Source organism: Simochromis diagramma, unplaced genomic scaffold (genome assembly GCF_900408965.1).
Source record: "Simochromis diagramma unplaced genomic scaffold, fSimDia1.1 OVJJ01000105.1, whole genome shotgun sequence".
NCBI lineage: Eukaryota > Metazoa > Chordata > Actinopteri > Cichliformes > Cichlidae > Simochromis > Simochromis diagramma.
Genome location: NW_024386771.1, coordinates 119,730 through 142,591, shown reverse-complemented (window position 1 = coordinate 142,591; position 22,862 = coordinate 119,730). Strand labels below are relative to the sequence as shown.

At 42.3% G+C, this 22,862-nt stretch overlaps 1 protein-coding gene across 1 annotated transcript; it reads left to right on the top strand.

Moving 5' to 3' along the window:
- The first annotated feature begins 836 nt into the window (after positions 1-836).
- Positions 837-9,672, top strand: LOC120738210 (neoverrucotoxin subunit beta-like). The gene is made up of 5 exons (XM_040039387.1): positions 837-878; positions 3,324-3,497; positions 4,958-5,131; positions 8,353-8,399; positions 8,574-9,672. The coding sequence occupies exons 2-5, from the start codon at positions 3,325-3,327 to the stop codon at positions 9,122-9,124; spliced, it is 945 nt and encodes a 314-aa protein (XP_039895321.1). The 5' UTR covers positions 837-878; position 3,324; the 3' UTR covers positions 9,125-9,672.
- Positions 9,673-22,862: the final 13,190 nt, after the last annotated feature.

The window sequence follows — 22,862 nt, the reverse complement described above, 5'->3', positions numbered from 1 at the left end:
TTCCTGGTGGTTCAGGCCAAAATGAAGAAGGTCAAGTGTGATGGAGGAGCTGAGACAGATCCACATTGGAGTCCAGAGAGCAGGGAGATGATTGAGTCTCTGGGAAAACTGGCTTTTGATCAGCTGCAGAAAGGAAACCTGATCTTCTATGAATCAGACCTGACAGAGTGTGGCATTGATATCAGAGCAGCCTCAGTGTACTCAGGAGTGTTCACACAGATCTTTAAAGAGGAGAGAGGATTGTACCAGGACAAGGTGTTCTGCTTCATCCATCTGAGTGTTCAGGAGTTTCTGGCTGCTCTTCATGTCCATCTGACCTTCATCAACTCTGGACTCAATCTGCTGGAAGAACAACAGAAGACCGCTATATGGTCTAAATTTTTTGCAAAAAAGGAGTCAAGAGAAGTGGAATCTGCAGTGACATTTTTCTACCAGAAAGCTGTGGACAAGGCCTTACAGAGTCCAAATGGACACCTGGATTTGCTCCTCCGCTTCCTCCTGGGTCTTTCACTGCAGACCAATCAGACTCTCTTACGAGCCCTGATGACACAGACAGGAAGTAACTCACAGACCAATCAGGAAACAGTCCAGTACATCAAGAAGAAGCTCAGTGAGACTCTGTCTGTAGAGAAAAGCATCAATCTGTTCCACTGTCTGAATGAACTGAATGATCGATCTCTAGTGCAGGAGATCCGACGGTACTTGAGTTCAGGAAGTCTCTCCACAGATAAACTGTCTCCTGCTCAGTGGTCAGCTCTGGTCTTCATCTTACTGTCATCAGAAAAAGATCTGGATGTGTTTGACCTGAAGAAATACTCTGCTTCAGAGGAGGCTCTTCTGAGGCTGCTGCCAGTGGTCAAAGCCTCCCACAAAGCTGTGTAAATATATTTGTGCTTTTATTTTTTTCTATTCTACCTAATGTTGATTCTACTAAAAGCTTCGTTGTATAATTTAAAAAACATGAACAGTGTAATTGTGAATGGACTGGTTCTTATATAGTGCTTTTCTACTATATCTGAGCACTGAAAGCACTTTATAAAACTTGCCTCTTTCACCCGTTCACACCGTTTTGCACATGCACTGTTTCTAAGCTCCTTTTCTTTAAATGCTTTCAATCTAATATACACATGCTGACTGGAGCAGACAGAGATCGAACTACCAACCTTCCGATAAGTAGGTGACCACCTGAGGCAAAGAAGTGGATGGTGGGCTCTGATACAAGTCTAAGAATGTTAATATAAAAATCATTAATGTAAATGATTGTTAGCACTCAGAACCAAGTATATTTTGCTTTACAACAGTTGAAAATGCCAGTGTTTCTGAAGGATATATGAATGCAACTTTTATCAAAGTAACACTAGTGCATTCTTCTCTCGGCTCTCGATGGAGTCGGTCTCATCTTTCTTCCTCTCCCTTATCTTTCCTGCTTTGCTTCTCATGTCTTTGTCTAGTCATGTCTAGCTCTAAACCCTCATAGAGTCTCTAAGTCTTGTTCTCTAAAACGTAAAGATGAATTATTATTTTGATCAACTTTTCCCTTAATGCAATTGAAACCATCTTCTTGATGAGAAACCTGGGTTCGGAACAATGATAACAGTGTTCTTGCTGATCGGAGCTGGTGGACTGTGAGTATTCCGACTGTGCTCATTCAACACAACACGGATAAGATCTTGGAGAAGCTCACAGCTCTTTAATGGGAAATTGAGAGACCTGGTGACCAGTGATGGACATTAGACCAACTGTAAAATTGGATGCAGTTTGTTCGCACTAACCCAAACAACTACCATCTTCATTTCATGCGGCTACCCAACCGGTGCCAGATGTGCCTCATGACCTAGGCTGACTGGAATTAAAAATTCTCCTTGAAAACAGGACTGTGTTTGATTCTCTTCCCTTATCCTTCAAGGTCAACTACGCCAGCTGGAAGAGTGTTGACTAGCTTCTCCTCCCAGTCAGACACAGGATACACACATACACAAAAATCTCTCATGTATACAGACACAGCGCCATAAAGATGGCTGCAGGAACTGTGGGGCTGTTGTCGGCTGTATGGCCGAAAGGGGTGCTCAAGATGGCGCTGGAGTGCCTGGCAGCCTATCCGGTCTTTAAGTGATGACATACATGAACGCTGCTTCTGGGCCCAAACTACTCTGCATTTATCAAGGCTTTTGCGTTTTTAACATGTTTTAAGGCTTTATATCTTGTTCTATTTAATCTGAACAAGCCTATTAAAACAAGGCAGTGATCACTGTTGGCCTCTATAGGTTTGTATTAGCACTATTCATCGGCAGCACATTTTAAAGCTCAGTTTTAAAACCCTGCAATGTAACCATAGCCCAGCCCATGCAGCAGTATATTAATGACTAACCTCGTATTGTGGATGGATTATCTCAGTCGTTCTCCTGACTGAAGTGTGGTCCATTTTCAGCTTCCTGCCATGCCATTGCACTTATCCCTAACCACTGGGTTAGTGACAAGTGCAATAGCATGGCACTTAACCCTGCTAACTTCTAACTCGGCTAAAATTCTGTTTTCACGGATGCCTGGATGTTAAACCTAATTGTCACAGCTGGTAGAGCAGCCACGGTGATCATTTTATTGAAGATGAAATAATTTAGACAGTTTTTAACTCTCAGGGATGCTGTGTGTTCGCTTGACTTTGGGACCTGAAGGGGAGTTTGGGCCCGGAAATGGCTAATGACGTCAGACTTAAAGACCGGATAACACAATTTCCCTCAGGATGAATAAAGTATTATCAATCAATCATGGACAGGCTTTAGCCCTAAAAAAATGAATACTCCTCCACAACTTTTAGTTTGTCTCCCTGGTTGGAAAAAATATATAATTGATGTTCTGTTGGTGGAGCATTATTTTCTGTTTCTTTCCTGACCCAGTGCACTCCCTTCAACATAATTTAGGTGTCATCACCAATCACCTCTGTATCCATTTTACTAAAATAAGAACATAGGTCTAATTCTTCAGGCCCCCGGGTTTACTAGCCTCAGGTTGAACTTGTCTCTATGGCCAAGAGTTTTATTCTTCAGTCTTCTTCTTTTATTCTTCTTTCTAATACATACACTAATACACTTTTTGTCTGTTGTCAACACTCACGACTCAGTTTGTCTTTTTTTTCTCTCTGCTATGACTGCCGTCATTGTAATTAGAGAGGAAAAAAATGGTACACAGGTTCCTGTGCCATTTTTTCCTCTCTTGTTTGTTTTCAGCTGGGCAACCAGTTGTCACAAATTGCAGTAGATCACTGCTAATCATTCTTCATTACATGTTATTTAATCTGACCACAAATATCTTTGTTTTTTCTTCAGAATGAGTATCTGCAACCTTTCAGAGAGAAGCTGTAAAGCTCTGTCCTCATTTCTAGGGTCCCAGTCTTCTAGTGTCAGAGAGCTGGACCTAAGTAACAGTGATCTCCATGATTCAGGAGTGAAGCTTCTATCTGCTGGACTGGGAAGTCCACACTGTACACTGGAAACTCTCAGGTCAGGATTCAGACTTTCCACTTATGGTCATATTAATCTTATTGCATAAAAAGCCTAACTTTCACAGAGTTGCCTAATATCTGTGAATTATTTGTCTCTCAATTTCTGTCTGGAAAACCGCTCCATATTCACATTTTTTTTGTTTTCAGTTTGTTAAAATGACTCATGAACATGACACTGGAGAAAAAATTCTATCTAATGATTTTTCATGTGCTGTTCATTTTAAAAATCTAAAACAATTTTTACCCTATTTTCACTTTCTTTTCATACTGGAAGAAAGAAAATATTAAACAATGCATGTTTTAGGTGCCTACTTGGCATTAATGAAAATGACTCTGCAGAGTCATTTTCATTAACTCGAGAATCAATTTACTGACTCATGAATCATGATTCACAAGCCCAACTGACTTACTCACTCATCCCTGTTGCTGTTAGCAGCAATATATCTAGCTTATAATTAAAATTGTGGAGAAAAACACAAGAGAATCAATTTACTGACTCATGAATCATGATTCACAAGCCCAACTGACTTACTCACTCATCCCTGTTGCTGTTAGCAGCAATATATCTAGCTTATAATTAAAATTGTGGAGAAAAACACAACATCCAGTATCTTAACAAAAAAATCTCTGCTCTCAACTGGAAGAAGAAACCCTGAGGAGAAGCTCACATCAAGACAATAGCTCCTCGGTTCACAGTAGCATCGCTCTGCTAACATGCTAACAGCACATTTGAGCTACTCACTCCCTCCCTTGCTGTGCTGAATCACTCAGGACTCACTCACCCCCTCCCTCCTGTGCTGAATCATAGCGTGAGCGAATCACTCAGGACTCACTCACCCCCTCCCTTCCTGTGCTGAATCATAGCGTGAACGAATCACTCACTCACCCCCTCCCTTCTGGCTCACAGCTTCTTCTTCTTCTTGGTTGGCAACCAATGTTAAGGCGCATTACCGCCCCCTGGATCACAGCTCAGGCGACATTTAGATGAGAAAATATATATTTGACACATTTAAGGAAAATACTAATAAAATAAAAACAAACAAAATAAATGTTCCCTTTAGAAATTTTTTTTGCTCTTTTTTGCTCTATAAAATAGTTGTTTTCTTTTAGAATCACTCATCTTAGCAGTAGGATATACATGAAAAGAGAAATACATGAATCAAATGACTCAAAAAACCCAATCCACTTTAGTCAGTGACTCATTAAAACTCGATTCAGTAAAAAGAATCAAATTTACCATCACTACAATGTGGAGTGATGGTAAAGAGCGGAGGAGAACATTTGAAAAAATACAGGTGGTTTACAGTCGGAAATTTACCAGATTTTAAAATGATGCAATTCATATATTCATCTGGCATTGACTGTCTACTAAATTAATTGAAAAAAGTAACATAAATGAATAAAAACAAGCTTTGCGGGAAGTTTTCACTGATGGATTACTGTTTTGTGTTTCTGCAGTCTGTCAGGCTGTCTGATCACAGAGAAAGGCTGTATTTCTCTGGCCTCAGCTCTGAGCTCCAACCCCTCCCATCTGAGAGAGCTGGACCTGAGCTACAATTATCCAGGAGGCTCAGGATTGAAGCTGCTGTTGGCTGGACTGAAGGATCCAAGTTGGAGACTGGACACTCTCAGGTATGGAGAGAATTTTTGTTTGTTTGTTTGTTTGTTTGTTTGTTTTATTGTACTGAAGTCTGAAGAAAGAAGTTTCATTACTGGAAATTTAACAATTTATTCACGATTGTCTGGGAGACAGCCATCAGCCATATCGTCCTGCAAACCTTCATCTTGCTTGCTCTAGGCTGTTTTTTTTCCCAGTGGATGAGAGGGTTGCTTGTTTCAAGTTATGTATGTCCATAAGTGGCATGTGGGATCAGGGCACCCTAGGTCATAGATCGATGATTGATTTTGTAATCCTATAATTGGACACTTGGGTGAAGAGAGGTCAACTGTCAAGTTATCACCACCTGGTGGTGAGTTGGATCATTTGGCACTGCAGGATGCTGGACAGGACTGGCAAACCTAAACATATAGTGAGGTTGTGCTGGGAATGTCTGGTGTGGGCTGCAGTCCAAGAGACTGCAGTCTGACAAATTCAATTCAATTCAATTTTATTTAAATTACAACAAAAGTCGCCTCAAGGCGCTTCATAGATACAGAGAAAAACCCAACAATCATATGACCCCCTATGAGCAAGAACTTTGGCGACAGTGGGAAGGAAAAACTCCCTTTTAACAGGAAGAAACCTCCGGCAGAACCAGGCTCAGTGATCAGCAGCACTGGAGCACGACAAGGGACTGTCCTCACCCCTTTCTTGGAGCCTATCCCAACTATAACAGGACAAGAGGTGGGGTACACCCTGGACAGAATGGCAGTGTGTTGTAAACATTCACACTCAAATTCACACCTATGGTCAATGTAGAATTACCAATTAATCTAACCCCAATAATTACATGTCAAGCTTGGGCCAAATTGCCAGCAGAAAAAATTGGATTCATTCCTGGTGTGTTGTGGACTCCGACAGGGCTGACCTTTCTTGCTGATTCTGTTCCTTATTTTTATGGACAGAAAAATTCTGTTGTACCTATGTAGTGGAAGGCTTCCACTTTGATGGCCTCAGAATCTCATCTATCCTTTTTGTAGACGGCGTGGTTCTGTTGGTTTCATTAGGTGCATTATATCTATGTGTCACTCTGGCACAGCTGGCTGCCAGCGGAGCTCATGGGCACGTTACTGCAACCCCCCCGGTCCTTCTGCTCCACGGCTGCTGAGTGACCCCTCATCTGGGGCCCTCCTCAGCTCTTTCGAGGAGAGTGGCACAGTTGCCCCTCCTTTGGTCTTCCTTGGTCTGTTGTTCTCTGGGGGTCTCTGGATGTCTGGAGCCTTAATCTCCTCCATACCTTACACACACAAACTACACCCTTTTTGGCTCCTACCTCAAAGCACACTGTGCACTGTCGATCCTACATGCTGCACAATAATATTCAATATTTAGTATTTACTGTTATATTCCCATAGATTATCACGATGATGTTGTTTATTATGTTGCTCTCTCTTTTTTTTTTTGTTGCTTGTTTTTTCTTTTTCAACAGGTGATCCAGGAGATTGATATATGTATTTTTTGTCTCTTGGTTTTTGTTTTTTGCCCTTTATCACCGTTCCTCCTCCCTGCTGTTTTTCTTTCCCTACCTCTTTCTTTCTCCCTTTTCTTTCCCCCAGTCATATCTGTCCCGTGTGTAGTAAGTTAAAATAAAATAAACAATAAAAACAAAGGTGAATCAAATAGACCAATACGGCAAGGCTGGGATGGTCCATTTGTTAAAGTAAATCCATTGGGCATCTTTCTTTGACTTTAGACAATAATTCTGATGGCAAAAGAATCAAATGGGACAAGCAAAAAAAAGAAAGAAAGAAAGAATAATAAAAATTATTACAATAATGGTCATGCCAAAGTATCTAAATAAGAATTAATTCTAAACTTTGACATAGCCACTCAAAAACATCAATCTTGGGGGATTTTGTTATTCTGAGGTGGATTAATAATCACTTTATTGACAGTAAGGAGAACATTTCAAGTGGAGAACAGTCAAAGGATGTCAACTAGGGCTGCCACAAATGATTATTTTGATAGTCGACTAGTCACAGATTATTTTTGCGATTAGTCGACTAATCAGATCATCATCCATTGGATGTACAGCTTATTGCACCAGCAGCATCTGCTCTTATATAACTATCATTAGCTTACAGCTTTAAGTGTTTAAGGTGTGTGCTAACTAAAAATAAAGACAAGATGATAGTTTATTAAATTTTAATGAAATTTGCAGATTGTTTCGGTGAAGTTTAATAAACTCCTTGCTATCTAAAATATAACAGGACACCGCAGTATATTCTCGAGCATCTCACACTTCTGATAATCAGCTGTCTGCTTAATGTTTATTCAGCTGTGTAAAAACTTTTTGGCTGAGAAACTTTAATCTCAGCCAAACCGATTTACTCAGGAACAAATAAAATACTTTTTAAAAAAAAGCCAAACAGTAACATTTTGAAGTTATCTAAGTGACTTGTGTACGTTTAACCTGAGTAGCGAAAGACGACAGTGGGTTTGAAAACGATCTGCCGGGAGTCCGGTGTTCTCACGGCTCTAGTGAGCCTTGAACCCGGCTAGCTATCGAGCCAGTGGGTAACAGACATCTCCAAAAAGCGCTTTTGAAAATATGTGGTGTCTTGATAAACTGAGCAGATATTTGAGGTTTACACAGCTACATTCTCGCCTGAAAATATGTTAAACGTTTATTTTGTGACCCAGAAAGAATAATAAGAGTAACATTAAAACTAATTAGCTGCCGCCATTGTTGGAAACTGAGCTGGGCCGCGCTATGAATTCTGGGACACAGCTTCTTCTTCTTCTTCGGGGTCTAACGGCAGCTGGCATCCTTGTACATGCAGTGCTGCCATCTTCTGTTTCGGTCCGTTATTACACTCTTAAATCCTGCTACTTATTCTTGTGTCTTTTGTGATCTTACAAAGCTTCAAACGACGCATCGACTATTAAATCAGTCGTCGACGATTTTGGTAGTCGACGTAATCGTGACTAGTCGACTAATCGTGGCAGCCCTAATGTCAACTCAGATTTCATTGCTCCAACAACCACTCCACCAACTGCTTCAAAGGACTGACAGATCCAGGATCAGTCCAAATCATCAGCAGTTTGATCCACGTATGGATTGAAGTGTATTTCTGAAAATGTTGGACTGTTCCTTTATCATTGTCTAACATTATATGTATGAGAGCCATGTAATGTCCATGTGTGCATGCTGAAAGAGACTGTGCTGCTCTGACCCCCCTCCTCCTTTCAGGGTGGAGCCTGCTGGAGTCCAATGGTTGACACCAGGTCTGAAGAAGTGTAAGTGTGTTTTTAATGGGATTCATGAAAACAAAGCAGCACACATTCAACCATCTTCAAACTGTCACATCACTCATTCACATCACTGATGTCAGGAGTCATCATCAAAGTGTCGATCAATGAACAGATGATGGATCAATAACTACAGCTGGATTGTGTTTGTTCTCTCATCAGATTCCTGTCAACTCACAATCGACACAAACACAGTTCACACAAACCTCGAACTGTCTGACAACAACAGGAAGGTGGCACGTGTGATCGAGGTTCAGTCATATCCTTATCATCCAGACAGATTTGATTATGAACCTCAACTACTGTGTAGAAATGGTCTGACTGGTCGCTGTTACTGGGAGGTCGAGTGGAGAGGAGAGGTCCAAATATCAGTGAGTTACAGAAGAATCAGAAGGAAAGGAAACAGTGATGACTGTGTGTTTGGATACAACGAGAAGTCCTGGAGTCTGTACTGCACTGATAATGGTCCTCATTCTGTGTGGCACAATAACAGAAACACGCCTATTTCCTTCATCTCCTCCTCCTCCTCCTCCTCCTCCTCCTCTGTCTCTAACAGAGTAGCAGTGTATGTGGACTGTCCTGCTGGCACTCTGTCCTTCTACAGAGTCTCCTCTGACACTCTGATCCACCTCCACACCTTCAACACCACATTCACTCTAAAACTTTATCCTGGGTTTTTTATCTGGTCTCGTTCGTCAGTGTCCCTGTGCTGATTTGAGTGTAAAGAGTGTCATCCTGTTAGAGAAACACTGACTGTTGAACAGATAGTTCAGTCTGTACATGTCTGTCTCTTTCAGTCAGAAATACATTTTCAGATTCATGGATTCAATCAGTTGATGTTTTAAACTGTTCTAAATTATTCCTTGTAAAGCTCTTCCTCTTCAGTCCTTTAAAGATGGAAGCTCCCATTATTACAGGATCCACATGTTGTTTTTCTGTCTTGTTCCACTCAAAGCTTCACAGTGAATATCAGTATGCTGTGTTTCTCTGAAGCTCAGTTCACAACCAGCTCCTCTGCATTTTCAACAAGTCTAAGCTCATTAAAATGAATCCAAATGTTTGATTTCTCTTTCTCAATGGGATGTTTCTGCACATGCTCTTACTGTTTCACTCATTGTTGGAAGCTCATCCTTTGAAAATGTTTCAGCCATATAAGCTGAAAATATTGGCTTAATAGTTTTGAATCCAGTTCTAAGCAGAATCTGATTGTATTGAGATATCATAATGCATGTGACTATATACATAGCAAAGGCTGCATTAAACATTTTAAACTTGCATTGTGTTTTCAGAGACATTTTGAATAAGAATATGGTGTAGTATGGTGGTAACCGTTTCTAATTTTCTTAGAAATATCTAAATACATATTGTGTATCACTTCAGCTTCTATAAAAATTAAACTATCACAAAGGGTCCTGGTGAAGAAACTTGTGGAATTTGGTGACAGACATTAAATTTATTTTTAATATAGAAATATTAGAATCACTGTTATAATTTCAACTTCACATTTAATAAAATGTTGTGTGAAAAACATTAAGGAAGTGATGTCAGATGTATTTATGTCAATAAAACTTTAAAAAATTACACAAAAATTCTTTTGAAACAACCTTCTGTCTTTTGGAGTATATATCTCTGAGTTTACACATCAATTCTCAAGGAGGGGAAACAAGGCAGAAGGACACACACACCCACAGATGGACACAGAGGGCAAAGACACACTTACTTAGCACTTAGTTCCTCCTATGCCGGGTGGCGCATCGGGCAGCTAGTGATCTCCATTGATGTCGGTCAGCAGCGACTGCATCAGCTTCGTCCCAGGCAATGTCGGCAGTTTTCAGATCGTCCATGAATGTTCAACGCCATGTGGTCTTGCTGGCACTTGCTTTCGCTTGCCAGTGCGTAGACACCATGTAATGGCAATCTTAGCTGGGCAATGCGGGGGTAGGCATAAAATATGGCCCGCAAAGCGGAAGCGCCTTTCTGCAACAACATTGGCTAACGGGCGGGTGCCTGCTCTTTGTAGGAACTCCTCATCTGTTATTCGGTCCCGGTAGGAAATTCTCAGGATTCGCCGCAGGCCACGTTGTTGAAGCACGTTCAGGTGTTGAGTAATTGCACTTCTTGAGCGCCAGGTTTCACTAGCGTATAGTGCAGTAGGAAAGACGATAGAGTTCAATAGTCTGATCTTGACCCTAACATTCAGGGAGGTCGAGTTCCAAATAGGTTGGAGACGTCGCAGGACACAACCGCCTTCCCTACTCTGGCGTCGACATCCCGATCAGAGACCCCGTCATTCGAGATGATGCTGCCAAGATACAGTGGGGCAAAAAAGTATTTAGTCAGCCACCGATTGTGCAAGTTCCCCCACCAGGTTACCAGGTTTGCACACACAGTAGCTGGTATTTTGGCCCATTCCTCCATGCAGATCTTCTCGAGAGCAGTGATGTTTTGGGGCTGTCGCCGAGCAACACGGACTTTCAAATCCCGCCACAGATTTTCTATGGGGTTGAGGTCTGGAGACTGGCTAGGCCACTCCAAGACTTTCAAATGCTTCTTACGGAGCCACTCCTTTGTTGCCCGGGCGGTGTGTTTTGGATCATTGTCATGTTGGAAGACCCAGCCTCGTTTCATCTTCAAAGTTCTCACTGATGGAAGGAGGTTTTGGCTCAAAATCTCACGATACATGGCCCCATTCATTCTGTCCTTAACACGGATCAGTCGTCCTGTCCCCTTGGCAGAAAAACAGCCCCATAGCATGATGTTTCCACCCCCATGCTTCACAGTAGGTATGGTGTGCTTGGGATGCAACTCAGTATTCTTCGTCCTCCAAACACGACGAGTTGAGTTTATACCAAAAAGTTCTACTTTGGTTTCATTTGACCACATGACATTCTCCCAATCCTCTGCTGTATCATCCATGTGCTCTCTGGCAAACTTCAGACGGGCCTGGACATGCACTGGCTTCAGCAGCGGAACACGTCTGGCACTGCGGGATTTGATTCCCTGCCGTTGTAATGTGTTACTGATGGTGACCTTTGTTACTTTGGTCCCAGCTCTCTGCAGGTCATTCACCAGGTCTGAACACTTTGGCACCACAGGCCCAGATTCAGGTGTGAACCTGTTACATGAAATCCATTACCTGTTTACGTCCAGTCACTCGATCAGCTGTGCTTAAATGTTTCATTTTAATAAAACTAGTCAACAGGAAGTAGAATAAATAGGAATCAATCATTTACTGACAGCATTTACGCATATGATTTAAATAAGTGCAGATGTTGTACCAGGTATAACTGCACAAAGTAACTGTATTACAATAAGGACTTAACAGAGCCCTCTGGTGGAGCCTCTAAGTACTGCATTGACTAGAATACACCTCTTCCTCCTTAGCCTCACACCACCTGCTACACCTCTTGTAGAGGCTAAGCCTACGCTTGAAGCCACTGAGGTGGTCGTTAACGGGGGTGACGCGATGTCACTGGTATGCATGAATTAAGTTCACAGTCCAATAAATCCAGCAGTATGTATCTTGTCCTTTTTGGTCTTTATTCTGTATCGACTTAGCATAACAGCGCAACGGTCACAAACTGTTTGCCTTCTCAATGACACACCTGACGCCGATTACGTGCGTCTACCTTAAATACCTTTACATTACATAATCAAAACAGAAAAAGGTGACCTCTCGTGACCACATAAGGATTAACCCAAGAATGGCTCCTACACCCCGGCCCCTAATTGAAATGGCTATCAGACATGGCAATTCTAATCACAAAGAAAATAAGGAGCCACTAATACAGTCTACTTTAGACCTATACATTCACATAAATAAACATAAGTAACACACTTTTAGATTACAGTCTCATGTAACAAGCAAAGTTTAGTTACAGGTCTTTCCAGAATGTTAGTCTTTGTTTTTAAATGTGCAGATTGCACAAGTCCTTTTTTGTCACGAATGGCTTCCAGAACTCTTCCAAGTGGCCAGGAACCACGCGGTGCAGAAGAATCCATTATAATGACTATATCTCCAGGTTTTAGATTCTTCTTCTTTTGGTTCCATTTTTGTCTCTCCTGTAACAAAGGCAGGTATTCGTGTATCCATCGTTTCCAAAAAAGATCTGAGATGTACTGAGCCTGTTTCCATCTTCTCTTCAGATACATATCCTGAGGGTCAAATAGTCCGGGTGGTAAAGATGGTTTTCCTTTCATCAGGAGGATGTGATTTGGTGTAAGTGGCTCTAGGTCTTTTGGATCATCAGAAAGCTTTGTGATGGGTCTGTCATTTAAAATTGCTTCAATTTCACATAGAACCGTATTTAATCCATCGTCGTCCAACTGTTGTTGCTGAAGAACTGATCTCAGAATCTTTCTGATCATACGAATTATCCGTTCCCAAATTCCACCATGATGCGATGCTCCAGGCGGATTAGAACTCCATCTTATTCCAATGTGTCGCAAAGCATCCGCTATTTGGGTATGTTTCAGCAATTTAAGAGCCTCCCTTAACTCTCTGTCCTCTCCGACAAAGTTGGTTCCATTGTCCGATTGGATGTGAGCGACTTGACCTCTTCGACTCACAAAACGACGCAAAGCATTAATGCAGGCATCTGTGTTTAGAGAGCTAGCCACTTCCAAGTGCACTGCTCGGCTGGCTAAACAGGTGAAAATGACTCCATAGCGTTTAGCTGTACCTCGTCCTCTTTTCACTTCAATAGGTCCGAAGTAATCAACTCCGACATTGGTGAATGGTGGGTTATCTGGCAAGATTCTTTCCTTGGGTAAATCTGCCATCTTTTGCTCCAAGGCTTTTCCATGATATTTTCTGCAAAAATTACATTCTGCGATAACCTTCCTTACAGCTGAGTTGGCCTTTGTGATCCAGTATTTTCTCCTTAGTGTGGATAAGGTGTGGTTACGACCGCTATGACCAAGCTGTTGATGAATGTGCTTTAGGATGAGACTTGCTACATGTTGATCCTTTGCAAGAACAAAGGGATGCTTTATTTCTTCTGGTAAGGAGCCCTTTGTCAGTCGTCCCCCAACTCTTAAGAGGCCTTTATCGTCAAGATAAGGATCTAATCTATAAATTGAGCTGTGCCTGCTCACAGACCCTTTCCCACTTGACAACGTAGCAATCTCCTCTCCAAATCGTTGTTGCTGGCAAAATCTAATAATGGCAAGCTCAGCTTCCAGAAGATCCTTTGAAGATAGTCTGTACAGTTGCGTTTTCTCCTTTGTAGTACCTTTACAAATTGGGTTATCTGAGTAAGGTTGCGGTCCTTTTTTCTTATTTCTCATTGAACAAAGGATTGCCTTCAGTCTAAGGAACCAAGCAACAGCAACCTTGAGCCTTCTCCAGTCTGAGAAGTACACCATCAATTGACATGTAGCATCAAGCAAGTCTTTTACCTGAGTAACATTTACTGTGGCCTCACCTTTGACTTCAGGGTCCTCTGGTTCTAAGGAGCATTCCATTAAATTGGTTGGCCAATCACTTTCTGGCTTCTGCAGAAAGCTTGGTCCTTCGATCCAGCGGCTGCTATGAACAACGTTCCCAGCCTTGAGCCCTCTTGTAGCATCATCTGCTGGATTTTCCTTTGAGCTTACATATCTCCATTGTGATTGTTTAGTTGCAGTTGTAATGAATGAGACTCTGTTTGCCACAAAGGTAAGGAATCGTTTATCCTCATTCATTATATATTTTAATACAGATGTACTATCTGTCCAAAATATAGATTGCTCGAGTTTCATTCTCAACTGAGCCCTTAACATGAGATCCACTCGGACGGCAACTACAGCAGCTGTTAGTTCCAGACGTGGAATAGTGACAGGTTTTAGAGGTGTTACTCTTGCCTTGCCCATCAAGAATGCGACGTGGATGGATTTCCTATTATCTTGCATACGCAGATATGACACGGTTCCATATCCAGATTCACCAGCATCTGAAAAATGGTGTAGCTGTGCATGTGAGAGAGGTCCAAACTCTCTTGGTTGTATACACCTTTTAACCTTGAAATGGGAAAGCATTTGCAAATCACTGCGCCAACTTTTCCACCTTTGCAACATGGTTTGGGGTATTGGTTCATCCCATCCCAGTTTCCTTTTGCAAAGCTCCTGCTGCATTCCTTTGGCAGGCAGCAGGACTGGTGCAAGAAATCCCAATGGATCGTAAATGGAACTTGATATTGATAACATTCCACACCTAGTACAGGATTTTTGAGGGATATCCATTTTGAAGTTGAATGTATCAGTTTCCACGCACCACTGCAAGCCCAGAGCTCTTTCTACCGGAAGTTTGTCTCTGTCAAGATTTAATTCTTTCAAGTCTTTAGCCCTTTGCTCCTCAGAGATGCTTTGCAACAGGGTGCGATTGTTACTGACCCACTTGGTCAGTGTAAATCCTCCCCTTTGACAGAGTGCTGAAAGATCTTTGACCAAATCGACAGCATCTGAGGTGGAGGCCACACTCTTTAAACAGTCGTCCACATAGAAGTTCTCGTTCAGCGTTTCACATACCTTGTCTAGGAATTCAGTTTTATTGTCCTCAGCCATTTTTCTCAAAGCGGAACTGGCGCAGCTCGGGGAAGATACTGCACCGAACAGATGAACAGTCATGCGAAACTCAATTATGTCCTTGCTCAGATCTCCATCTGGCCACCATAAAAAACGCAGAAAGTCTCTGTCCTCTTTGGCAACGTTAACTTGATAAAACATTGCCTTTATGTCACCCATAAATGCGACTGGATCCTGTCGAAATCTAAGCAAAACCCCAAGCAATGTGCTTGTGAGATTAGGACCTTGTAAGAGCTGCTTGTTTAATGATGTCCCCTGGAATGATGCCCCACAGTCAAATACAATTCTTATAGATCGTTTTCTGGGATGGTAAACTGCGTGATGAGGAATGTACCACTTCTTTCCATTTTCGCAAGACAGCTGCTGTGAAGGTATTTGCTCTGCATATCCATTACTTATCATCTCATCCATAAAGTTTTTATATTCTTTATGCAACTGTTCATTGTTGAGACGTTTTCGTTGTAGACTTTGCAATCTTTGTTTAACTATGGAGAAATTGTTTGGCATCTTTATGTTATCCTTTTTAAAAGGTAACTTCAAACAGTAGTGTCCATCTTCCATTGTTGCAGATTTTTCCATGATCTTCATGAACTTAAGGTCCTCCCTTGACAAACCCTTTTCCTCTGTAACCCTTTCATTAAAGTCATAGTTATATTGACTTTTCAACATCTCCTCCAGCTTACAAACAGATATCCTATTTACAACTGTTGGTGGGTGCTCGCTGTCCAAGTTGCTTTTACCATCTTCCATGGGCCCATTTATGACCCAGCCCAATGCTGTTCTTATAGCATATGGGCCATTCCCCTGACTATGAATGACCTCCCATGGTTCCAATAACTTGGGAGCGTTGCATCCAATCAACAGGTCCACATTAGCCATTATGTGGGGAATTTGAACCTTTGACAGATATGGCCACCTGATCAGATCTTCTTCCTTTACAAAGTTATCCGTGGTGACAGGCATCCTTTCCTGTGTTAGGATTTCTGGAAGTTCATAGAAGGCATTGCTGCCTAAACCAGAAACTTCAAGACCAGTAAGTGAGTGGGCAGAGACGACCTTTTCTTGACCCATTGTTTGTAACAGGAAGTGAGTTCTTTTGCCCACAAGATTTAGCTTTTGGTACAAATGTCCTCCGACCGTCATTCTGCCGCTGTAGGAATTGACCTGGGCGATGGAGGATCCACATTGTGAAACTGCGTTGTGATGACCATTTGAGCTTGTGGCTCACCTTCAATTTCCGTTCCTGGCAGGATCATTGCAGATATGTTGCTTTCTGTCTGTACTATTTGCACTGCAGGTTTATCTTCATTGACTGGTGTACTAGGCTTGACTGTGGCTGAAGCAGCTGTTTTCTTGATTTACCTTTCATAATATGAATTCATAGCATTGGACGATATGTTAGATATACTTTGAACTTCAGCAGCTTGGAGAACAGCTAACTTTGCAGAAGAGGCAGAAAGCAACGCTTCAAGCTCAAGTTGTTCACGTTTCCTCCTTAGCTTTAGCTCTTGCTCCTCCAAAGCATGCTTCTCTTTTAGGACTGCCATACGAGCGAGTAATGCTGCCTTTTCTGCTTTTGCTTTGATTTTGGCAGAAGAAGTTGTGCTCACTTTACCACTAGATGAGCTTTTAGTGACTGAAGATTTACCAACAACATTTGAAACACTGTCCTCTGGCTTAACACCATCATCAACACCATGATCACCCTTTAAATGTAAATGTTCGCAACCTGATAACCATTCTTTCACTTCATAAGTGAACTCATCATAATTCATTATTTTTGCTTTAAACCATGTTTCATGCCTTTCTTTTTCATCATCTGGTAACAAACACATCAATGAACCATGAATTGTTTTTGCTTCATTACACAAACCAACAAAATCATTGAATGATGCTTGAATCATAGAAGTTTCATTTTTTTCCATTGAGACCCTTATACTCTCTTTTAAATTATTAGCTTTATTTAATTTAGCTTTTCTATCACATTGCAGTCTGTCTAGTCTCTCTGCAAGTGCCTTAGCAGTCAATTTCACCACTCGTTTTTCCTTTTCTGGATGTGTCCCAGCCTTGCTGGCGTTGCTACTTTGCACAGCTGATTCTGCAGCAGGCTCCGGGGGCCTGTCAGCAGCTTTATTTATGTCCATAGTTCAAATGTTCCAAAACTCAAATATTTATCAAGTATTGAGGGTTTATGCGCACATGCGAAAGTTTGTTTATAAATCAGTTTTATTTGGGTTGACCACCAATGCATTGGAATTACGTCTTCTTAAATAAGTGTGCACACTTTTATCAATGGCCATTTATTAGTAGCGCTACTCATACCTTGCGTTGGGCGCCGTACTGATTCCGATGAAGAATTCTAAGTCCTCTCCAACATCCACGGAACAATCGCCAAGCATTCCATGTCGTCAGCTGACAGACCGCTAGTCCGGCTGTCCGCTCCTCGTGAAACCTCCACGGTAACCTTTCCAAATGGCATTCAGCTCTCCGCGGCGATCGATCACTCAGACTTTAATTGTCCTGTTTGCGCCGAGTCTCCAAAACACCGCGGCGAAGTTGGCACAAACTTTTCCCCCAAGAAAAGAAGTTTGTGACTCTATTGTAGAGGCTAAGCCTACGCTTGAAGCCACTGAGGTGGTCGTTAACGGGGGTGACGCGATGTCACTGGTATGCATGAATTAAGTTCACAGTCCAATAAATCCAGCAGTATGTATCTTGTCCTTTTTGGTCTTTATTCTGTATCGACTTAGCATAACAGCGCAACGGTCACAAACTGTTTGCCTTCTCAATGACACACCTGACGCCGATTACGTGCGTCTACCTTAAATACATTTACATTACATAATCAAAACAGAAAAAGGTGACCTCTAGTGACCACATAAGGATTAACCCAAGAATGGCTCCTACACCTCTACTCTTCTATGACTACAGTCATCCACACGACTGAGGTGAGGTCACATGGTTTATATTCATATGTAAGGAGCACAGAGATGTCCTAGCAGCTGACCTCAGGCCAGTTTAATGACTGTGAGCTCAGATCAGCAGCTCTGTTATTCTCACTGTGAAAGGGAGACACTCAGACACAGAGCTCATGTCAGCTTGTTCTCATGCAGGAGGATCAGGAGCTCCATGTTTGTCATATTCTTTATTTTTGAATCATGATGTGTTTCTGCCATCAGAGTCTGTCATGAGTACTCCGGGTTTCACAGCAGCTCTTCTGAATGCTGAGGAGGACTCCAACCTCATGTTTCACCTCTGAGGTTCTGATGTCTGTGAACACTCGTGTTTCTTCTCTGGGCTCATCTGGATAAAAACACCTTTCTGTGTTTGAGTCCAGCCTCATTCTGACTGACTGTTAGCCTTTAAGAGAAAAACATGTCTTTTATTTATTTAGATATTTATTATGAAAACAAACTAAAGACCAGAGCAATTCAATTCAATTCAATTCAATTTTATTTATATAGCGCCAAATCACAACAAAAGTCGCCTCAAGGTGCTTCATAGGTACAGAGAAAAACCCAACAATCATATGACCCCCTATGAGCAAGCACTTTGGCGACAGTGGGAAGGAAAAACTCCCTTTTAACAGGAAGAAACCTCCGGCAGAACCAGGCTCAGGGAGGGGCGGGGCCATCTGCTGCGACCGGTTGGGGTGAGAGAAGGAAGACAGGATAAAGACATGCTGTGGAAGAGAGACAGAGATTAATAACAGATATGATTCAATGCAGAGAGGTCTGTTAACACATAGTGAGTGAGAAAGGTGACTGGAAAGGAAAAACTCAATGCATCATGGGAATCCCCGGCAGCCTACGTCTATTGCAGCATAACTAAGGGAGGATTCAGGGTCACCTGGTCCAGCCCTAACTATATGCTTTAGCAAAAAGGAAAGTTTTAAGCCTAATCTTGAAAGTAGAGATAGTGTCTGTCTCCTGAATCCAAACTGGAAGCTGGTTCCACAGAAGAGGGGCCTGAAAACTGAAGGCTCTGCCTCCCATTCTACTTTTAAATACTCTGGGAACAACAAGTAGGCCTGCAGAGCGAGAGCGAAGTGCTCTAATAGGGTGATATGGTACTACAAGGTCATTAAGATAAGATGGGGCCTGATTATTTAAGACCTTGTATGTGAGGAGCAGGATTTTGAATTCAATTCTGGACTTAACAGGAAGCCAATGAAGGGAAGCCAAAACAGGAGAAATCTGCTCTCTCTTTCTAGTCCCTGTCAGGACTCTTGCTGCAGCATTTTGGATTAGCTGAAGGCTTTTCAGCAAGTTTTTTGGACATCCTGATAATAATGAATTACAGTCATCCAGCCTGGAAGTAATAAATGCATGAACTAGTTTTTCAGCGTCACTCTGAGACAGGATATTTCTAACTTTAGAGATGTTGCACAAATGGAAGAACGCAGTCTTACATATTTGTTTAATATGTGCGTTGAAGGACATGTCCTGGTCAAAAATGACTCCAAGGTTCCTCACAGCGTTACAGAGCACACCTGATCACATGACATGTGAAGCTGACGCAGGCCCAGAGTGAAAACCTCCATTGTTATAATTGCAAACATAACGAGGGGAGATCATATCTAATGACTCATTTTGTTGTGCTTTGCACTGAGTTATTATTGTACACTCTCACTTGTTCACAGAGGCAGAAACCGTGTTAGAAGCACAGAATCTATACAGTCTCAACATGTTCAAAATGAGATCTGGCCACTTGTTCATCATAGTTACTCACAGACAGCAGGTTTATAATAAGGACGTTTATTAAAAGCTTTGCAGGTTTATCATCACAGATCATCAAGTGTAGTAGCACGTGTCACTGTGGAGACAGTTTCAGATGTTTTCTGAAACATGGCTTTGACCATGACTGCAGGAATTAAAAGGTCTGACCTGGTTAAACTGGGCATACACTGTGCGATTTTTTTAAGTCGCGTTATTCAGCTACTGCTCAAACTGTACAATTGAATCTCAGGGATAGAAGTTCATAGGTCAGGATATTCCATACAACATCCAGATCTTCTTCTGATGACGGTAAGATGAGCCTGCAGCCTGTCAGCATCAACGGGGAGTGCGTGGAAAGGGTCTCCAGTTTCAAGTTTCTGGGTGTGCACATAGACACAGACCTCCAATGGAGCTCTAACACCTCTGCGGTCTTAAAGAAGTCCCAACAGCGTCTCCACTTTCTGAGAATCCTCAGAAAAATGGACCTGAAGAAGGAGCTGCTGACCGTCTTCTACCTCTGCTCCATTGAAAGGGTGCTGACATATTGCATCGGTGTGTGGTTCTCCAGCTGCACCACAGCACACAGAAAGGCTCTCCAGAGGGTCATCAACATGGCCCAAAAAATCATTGGACATCCTCTTCCCTCCCTGAAGGACCTGTACAGCACTCGCTGTCTCAAGAGGGCACGCAGCATCCTACGGGACTGCATACACCCAGGACACCGGGTGCTTAAGCTGCTGCCGTCTGGCAGGAGGTTCAGGCTGCTGAGGTCCCGAACAAATAGACTCAAGGACAGCTTTTGCAACAGGGCAATAGCCCTGATCAATGCAAATAGCTGACCTGACTGGCTACCTCCCTGGACTTTTTAGGGGGGAGGTAACAATGTTTAAAAGGATAACAATAATATTTATATTTATAACAAGGTGCAATAATAATTAATGTGCAATAATAACAGTGTGCAATACAAATACACTTATTCTTCTTTTTTATACTGAGTTAATATACTGTGTTGTGTTGTTTGTTGCGTTGTGATGTGTCATATGTAATGCCGACGTAGGACAGTTTTTCCAATTTCATTGTACTACTGTACTATGTATGACTGTGCAATGACAATAAAGAGTTATCTTATCTTATCTTATCTTATGAAGACCAGAGCTGACCACTAAACGGGAGACAGTTTATCTGTGGAGAGACTCCCTGAACTCAGGGACTGTTGGATCTGCTCCACTAGAGAACGATCATTCAGTTCATTCAGACAGTGGAGCAGATTGATGCTTTTCTCTGCAGACAGATTTTCACTGAGTTTCTCCTTGATTTACTGCAGTGGTTCCCAAACTTTTTTTGCTGGGCCCCCCTTTGTTTTACAAGAAAAATGTTCGCGCCCCCCCGGGTGCGCACGCATACGCACGCACACATCCTCCAACCACACACGCCCACACGGTTTATTTCACACCTCAAACATTTAGTAAACAATTAAGCAAATACAAGTAATCTGCAATAAATTACAGGTAGTAATAAAATAAACTACTAACTCTTTTACGCTGCGTCCGCACCTACACGGCATTTTGAATCACCGAAAACTGAGACTCCTTTTTTGTGTTTACGTGTGAACAAGGAATACAGAGATCGTCACGCAACGTCAAAGGTATGTGCCCTTTTTCACATCACGCTGTGCGCCACGTTATTGTTTACATGGGATACATTGCAGAATGGGAGATAGAGACAAAATACTGTTAATCTGACTATCTGCAGGTTTTACATGCTTACATACGCAGTTACTGTCCCTCCATTTACAAAGGCAGAGGCGTCACAGTTTAATTTTACATGTAGTTGTTTTTTTTCCTGTGTAATAATATTCAACATTGCTATCAATACATTTTTCAAAAAATGCATCTCTGTGAAAAATGGGTTTAAAAACATAAACAGCTATGGGATCCTGTTTGTCCGTGATTTGAACTGGGGGAACAAATCGTGGCAGGATCAGCCTGACATTATTTGTATCCCGCTGTAACTTTACTGTATAAAGTATAGTATAGTATGTATATCTCCAAAATGTCAGGTATAGTTAGTCATTACAAGAAGTGTTTGTGAACTAAAAATCACGAATGTGGGATACTGTTTGTCCGTGATTTGAACAGCCCAGCGCTGCTCCCAAGGAAGGGAAGACCAGTCCTGCAGGGAGACCTACCTCGGCACTTGAGCAAGTGAAACCAAAGGGAAGATATGCTTCACCATATTTTCTAGTCTTTGGCTTAGACCGGGGTGGGCAATCTCAGTCCACGAGGGCCGGTGTCCCTGCAGGTTTTAGATCTCACCTTAGGTCAACACACCTGAATCACATGGTTAGTTCGTTACCAGGCCTCTGGAGAACTTCAGGACATGTTGAGGAGCTAATTTAGCCATTTAAATCAGCTGTGTTGGTTCGAGGACACATCTAAAACCTGCAGGGACATCTGCAGCCCACCCCTGCCTTAGAATGAAGTTGGTTTGGAAACATATTCAGCGATGCTTTATCTCCTGCTTTGCATTTCTGTAGGCGCCCATGCTAGCAGTGTCCAAGTGTTTTGTTTTTTCCCCCCCCCCTTTTCATCCTGCGCCCCCCCCTGCCATGGCTCTGCGCCCCCCTAGGGGGCGAGCCCCTCACTTTGTGAAGGTCTGATTTACTGGACTGTTTCCTTAAGCTGGGTTTACACTGTGCAATTTTTGGCCCATTTGAGCCGATTTTTGCAGTCGTGCGACCGGCGGCTGTCTCGGGTCTCTGCTCCTCCTGCGTCCCCTTTCCTTCCTCCACCTGCTGGCCTCCACCACTTGCTAATCTTACTGAATCTGTGGAAGCTCCGCGATAGCCACCGCAAGAAGTAACGAATAACGACCCTATCTAAATATAAACCCAGTAACGATTAATGCGTTCCTGATGTTGGCATACTAACTAGTTACCACAATAATAACGTAGTTACTGTAATGCGTTACTTAATAACGCGTTAGTCCCAACACTGCCAATGTGTGGTATCAATGTCTCTGCTCTGAACATCCTGTGGTGTTCAGAGCAGAGACTGCAACACCATCTCTTCCAGTGAGAAGACAAAAAGTGACCTTCAGATGTTTTCTTCACCAAGAGTTTCCTTTGCAGAGCTTTGTACCAACCTGCTCACTCTTTAACAAAGTTGTT

Bases quoted from the DNA above. Each gene is read 5' to 3' on its own strand.
- LOC120738210 (XM_040039387.1), top strand. From the start codon at position 3,325: ATGAGTATCTGCAACCTTTCAGAGAGAAGCTGTAAAGCTCTGTCCTCA. The intron at 3,498-4,957 runs GTCAGGATTCAG...GTGTTTCTGCAG, and splicing joins TGTACACTGGAAACTCTCAG to TCTGTCAGGCTGTCTGATCA. The intron at 5,132-8,352 runs GTATGGAGAGAA...TCCTCCTTTCAG, and splicing joins TGGAGACTGGACACTCTCAG to GGTGGAGCCTGCTGGAGTCC.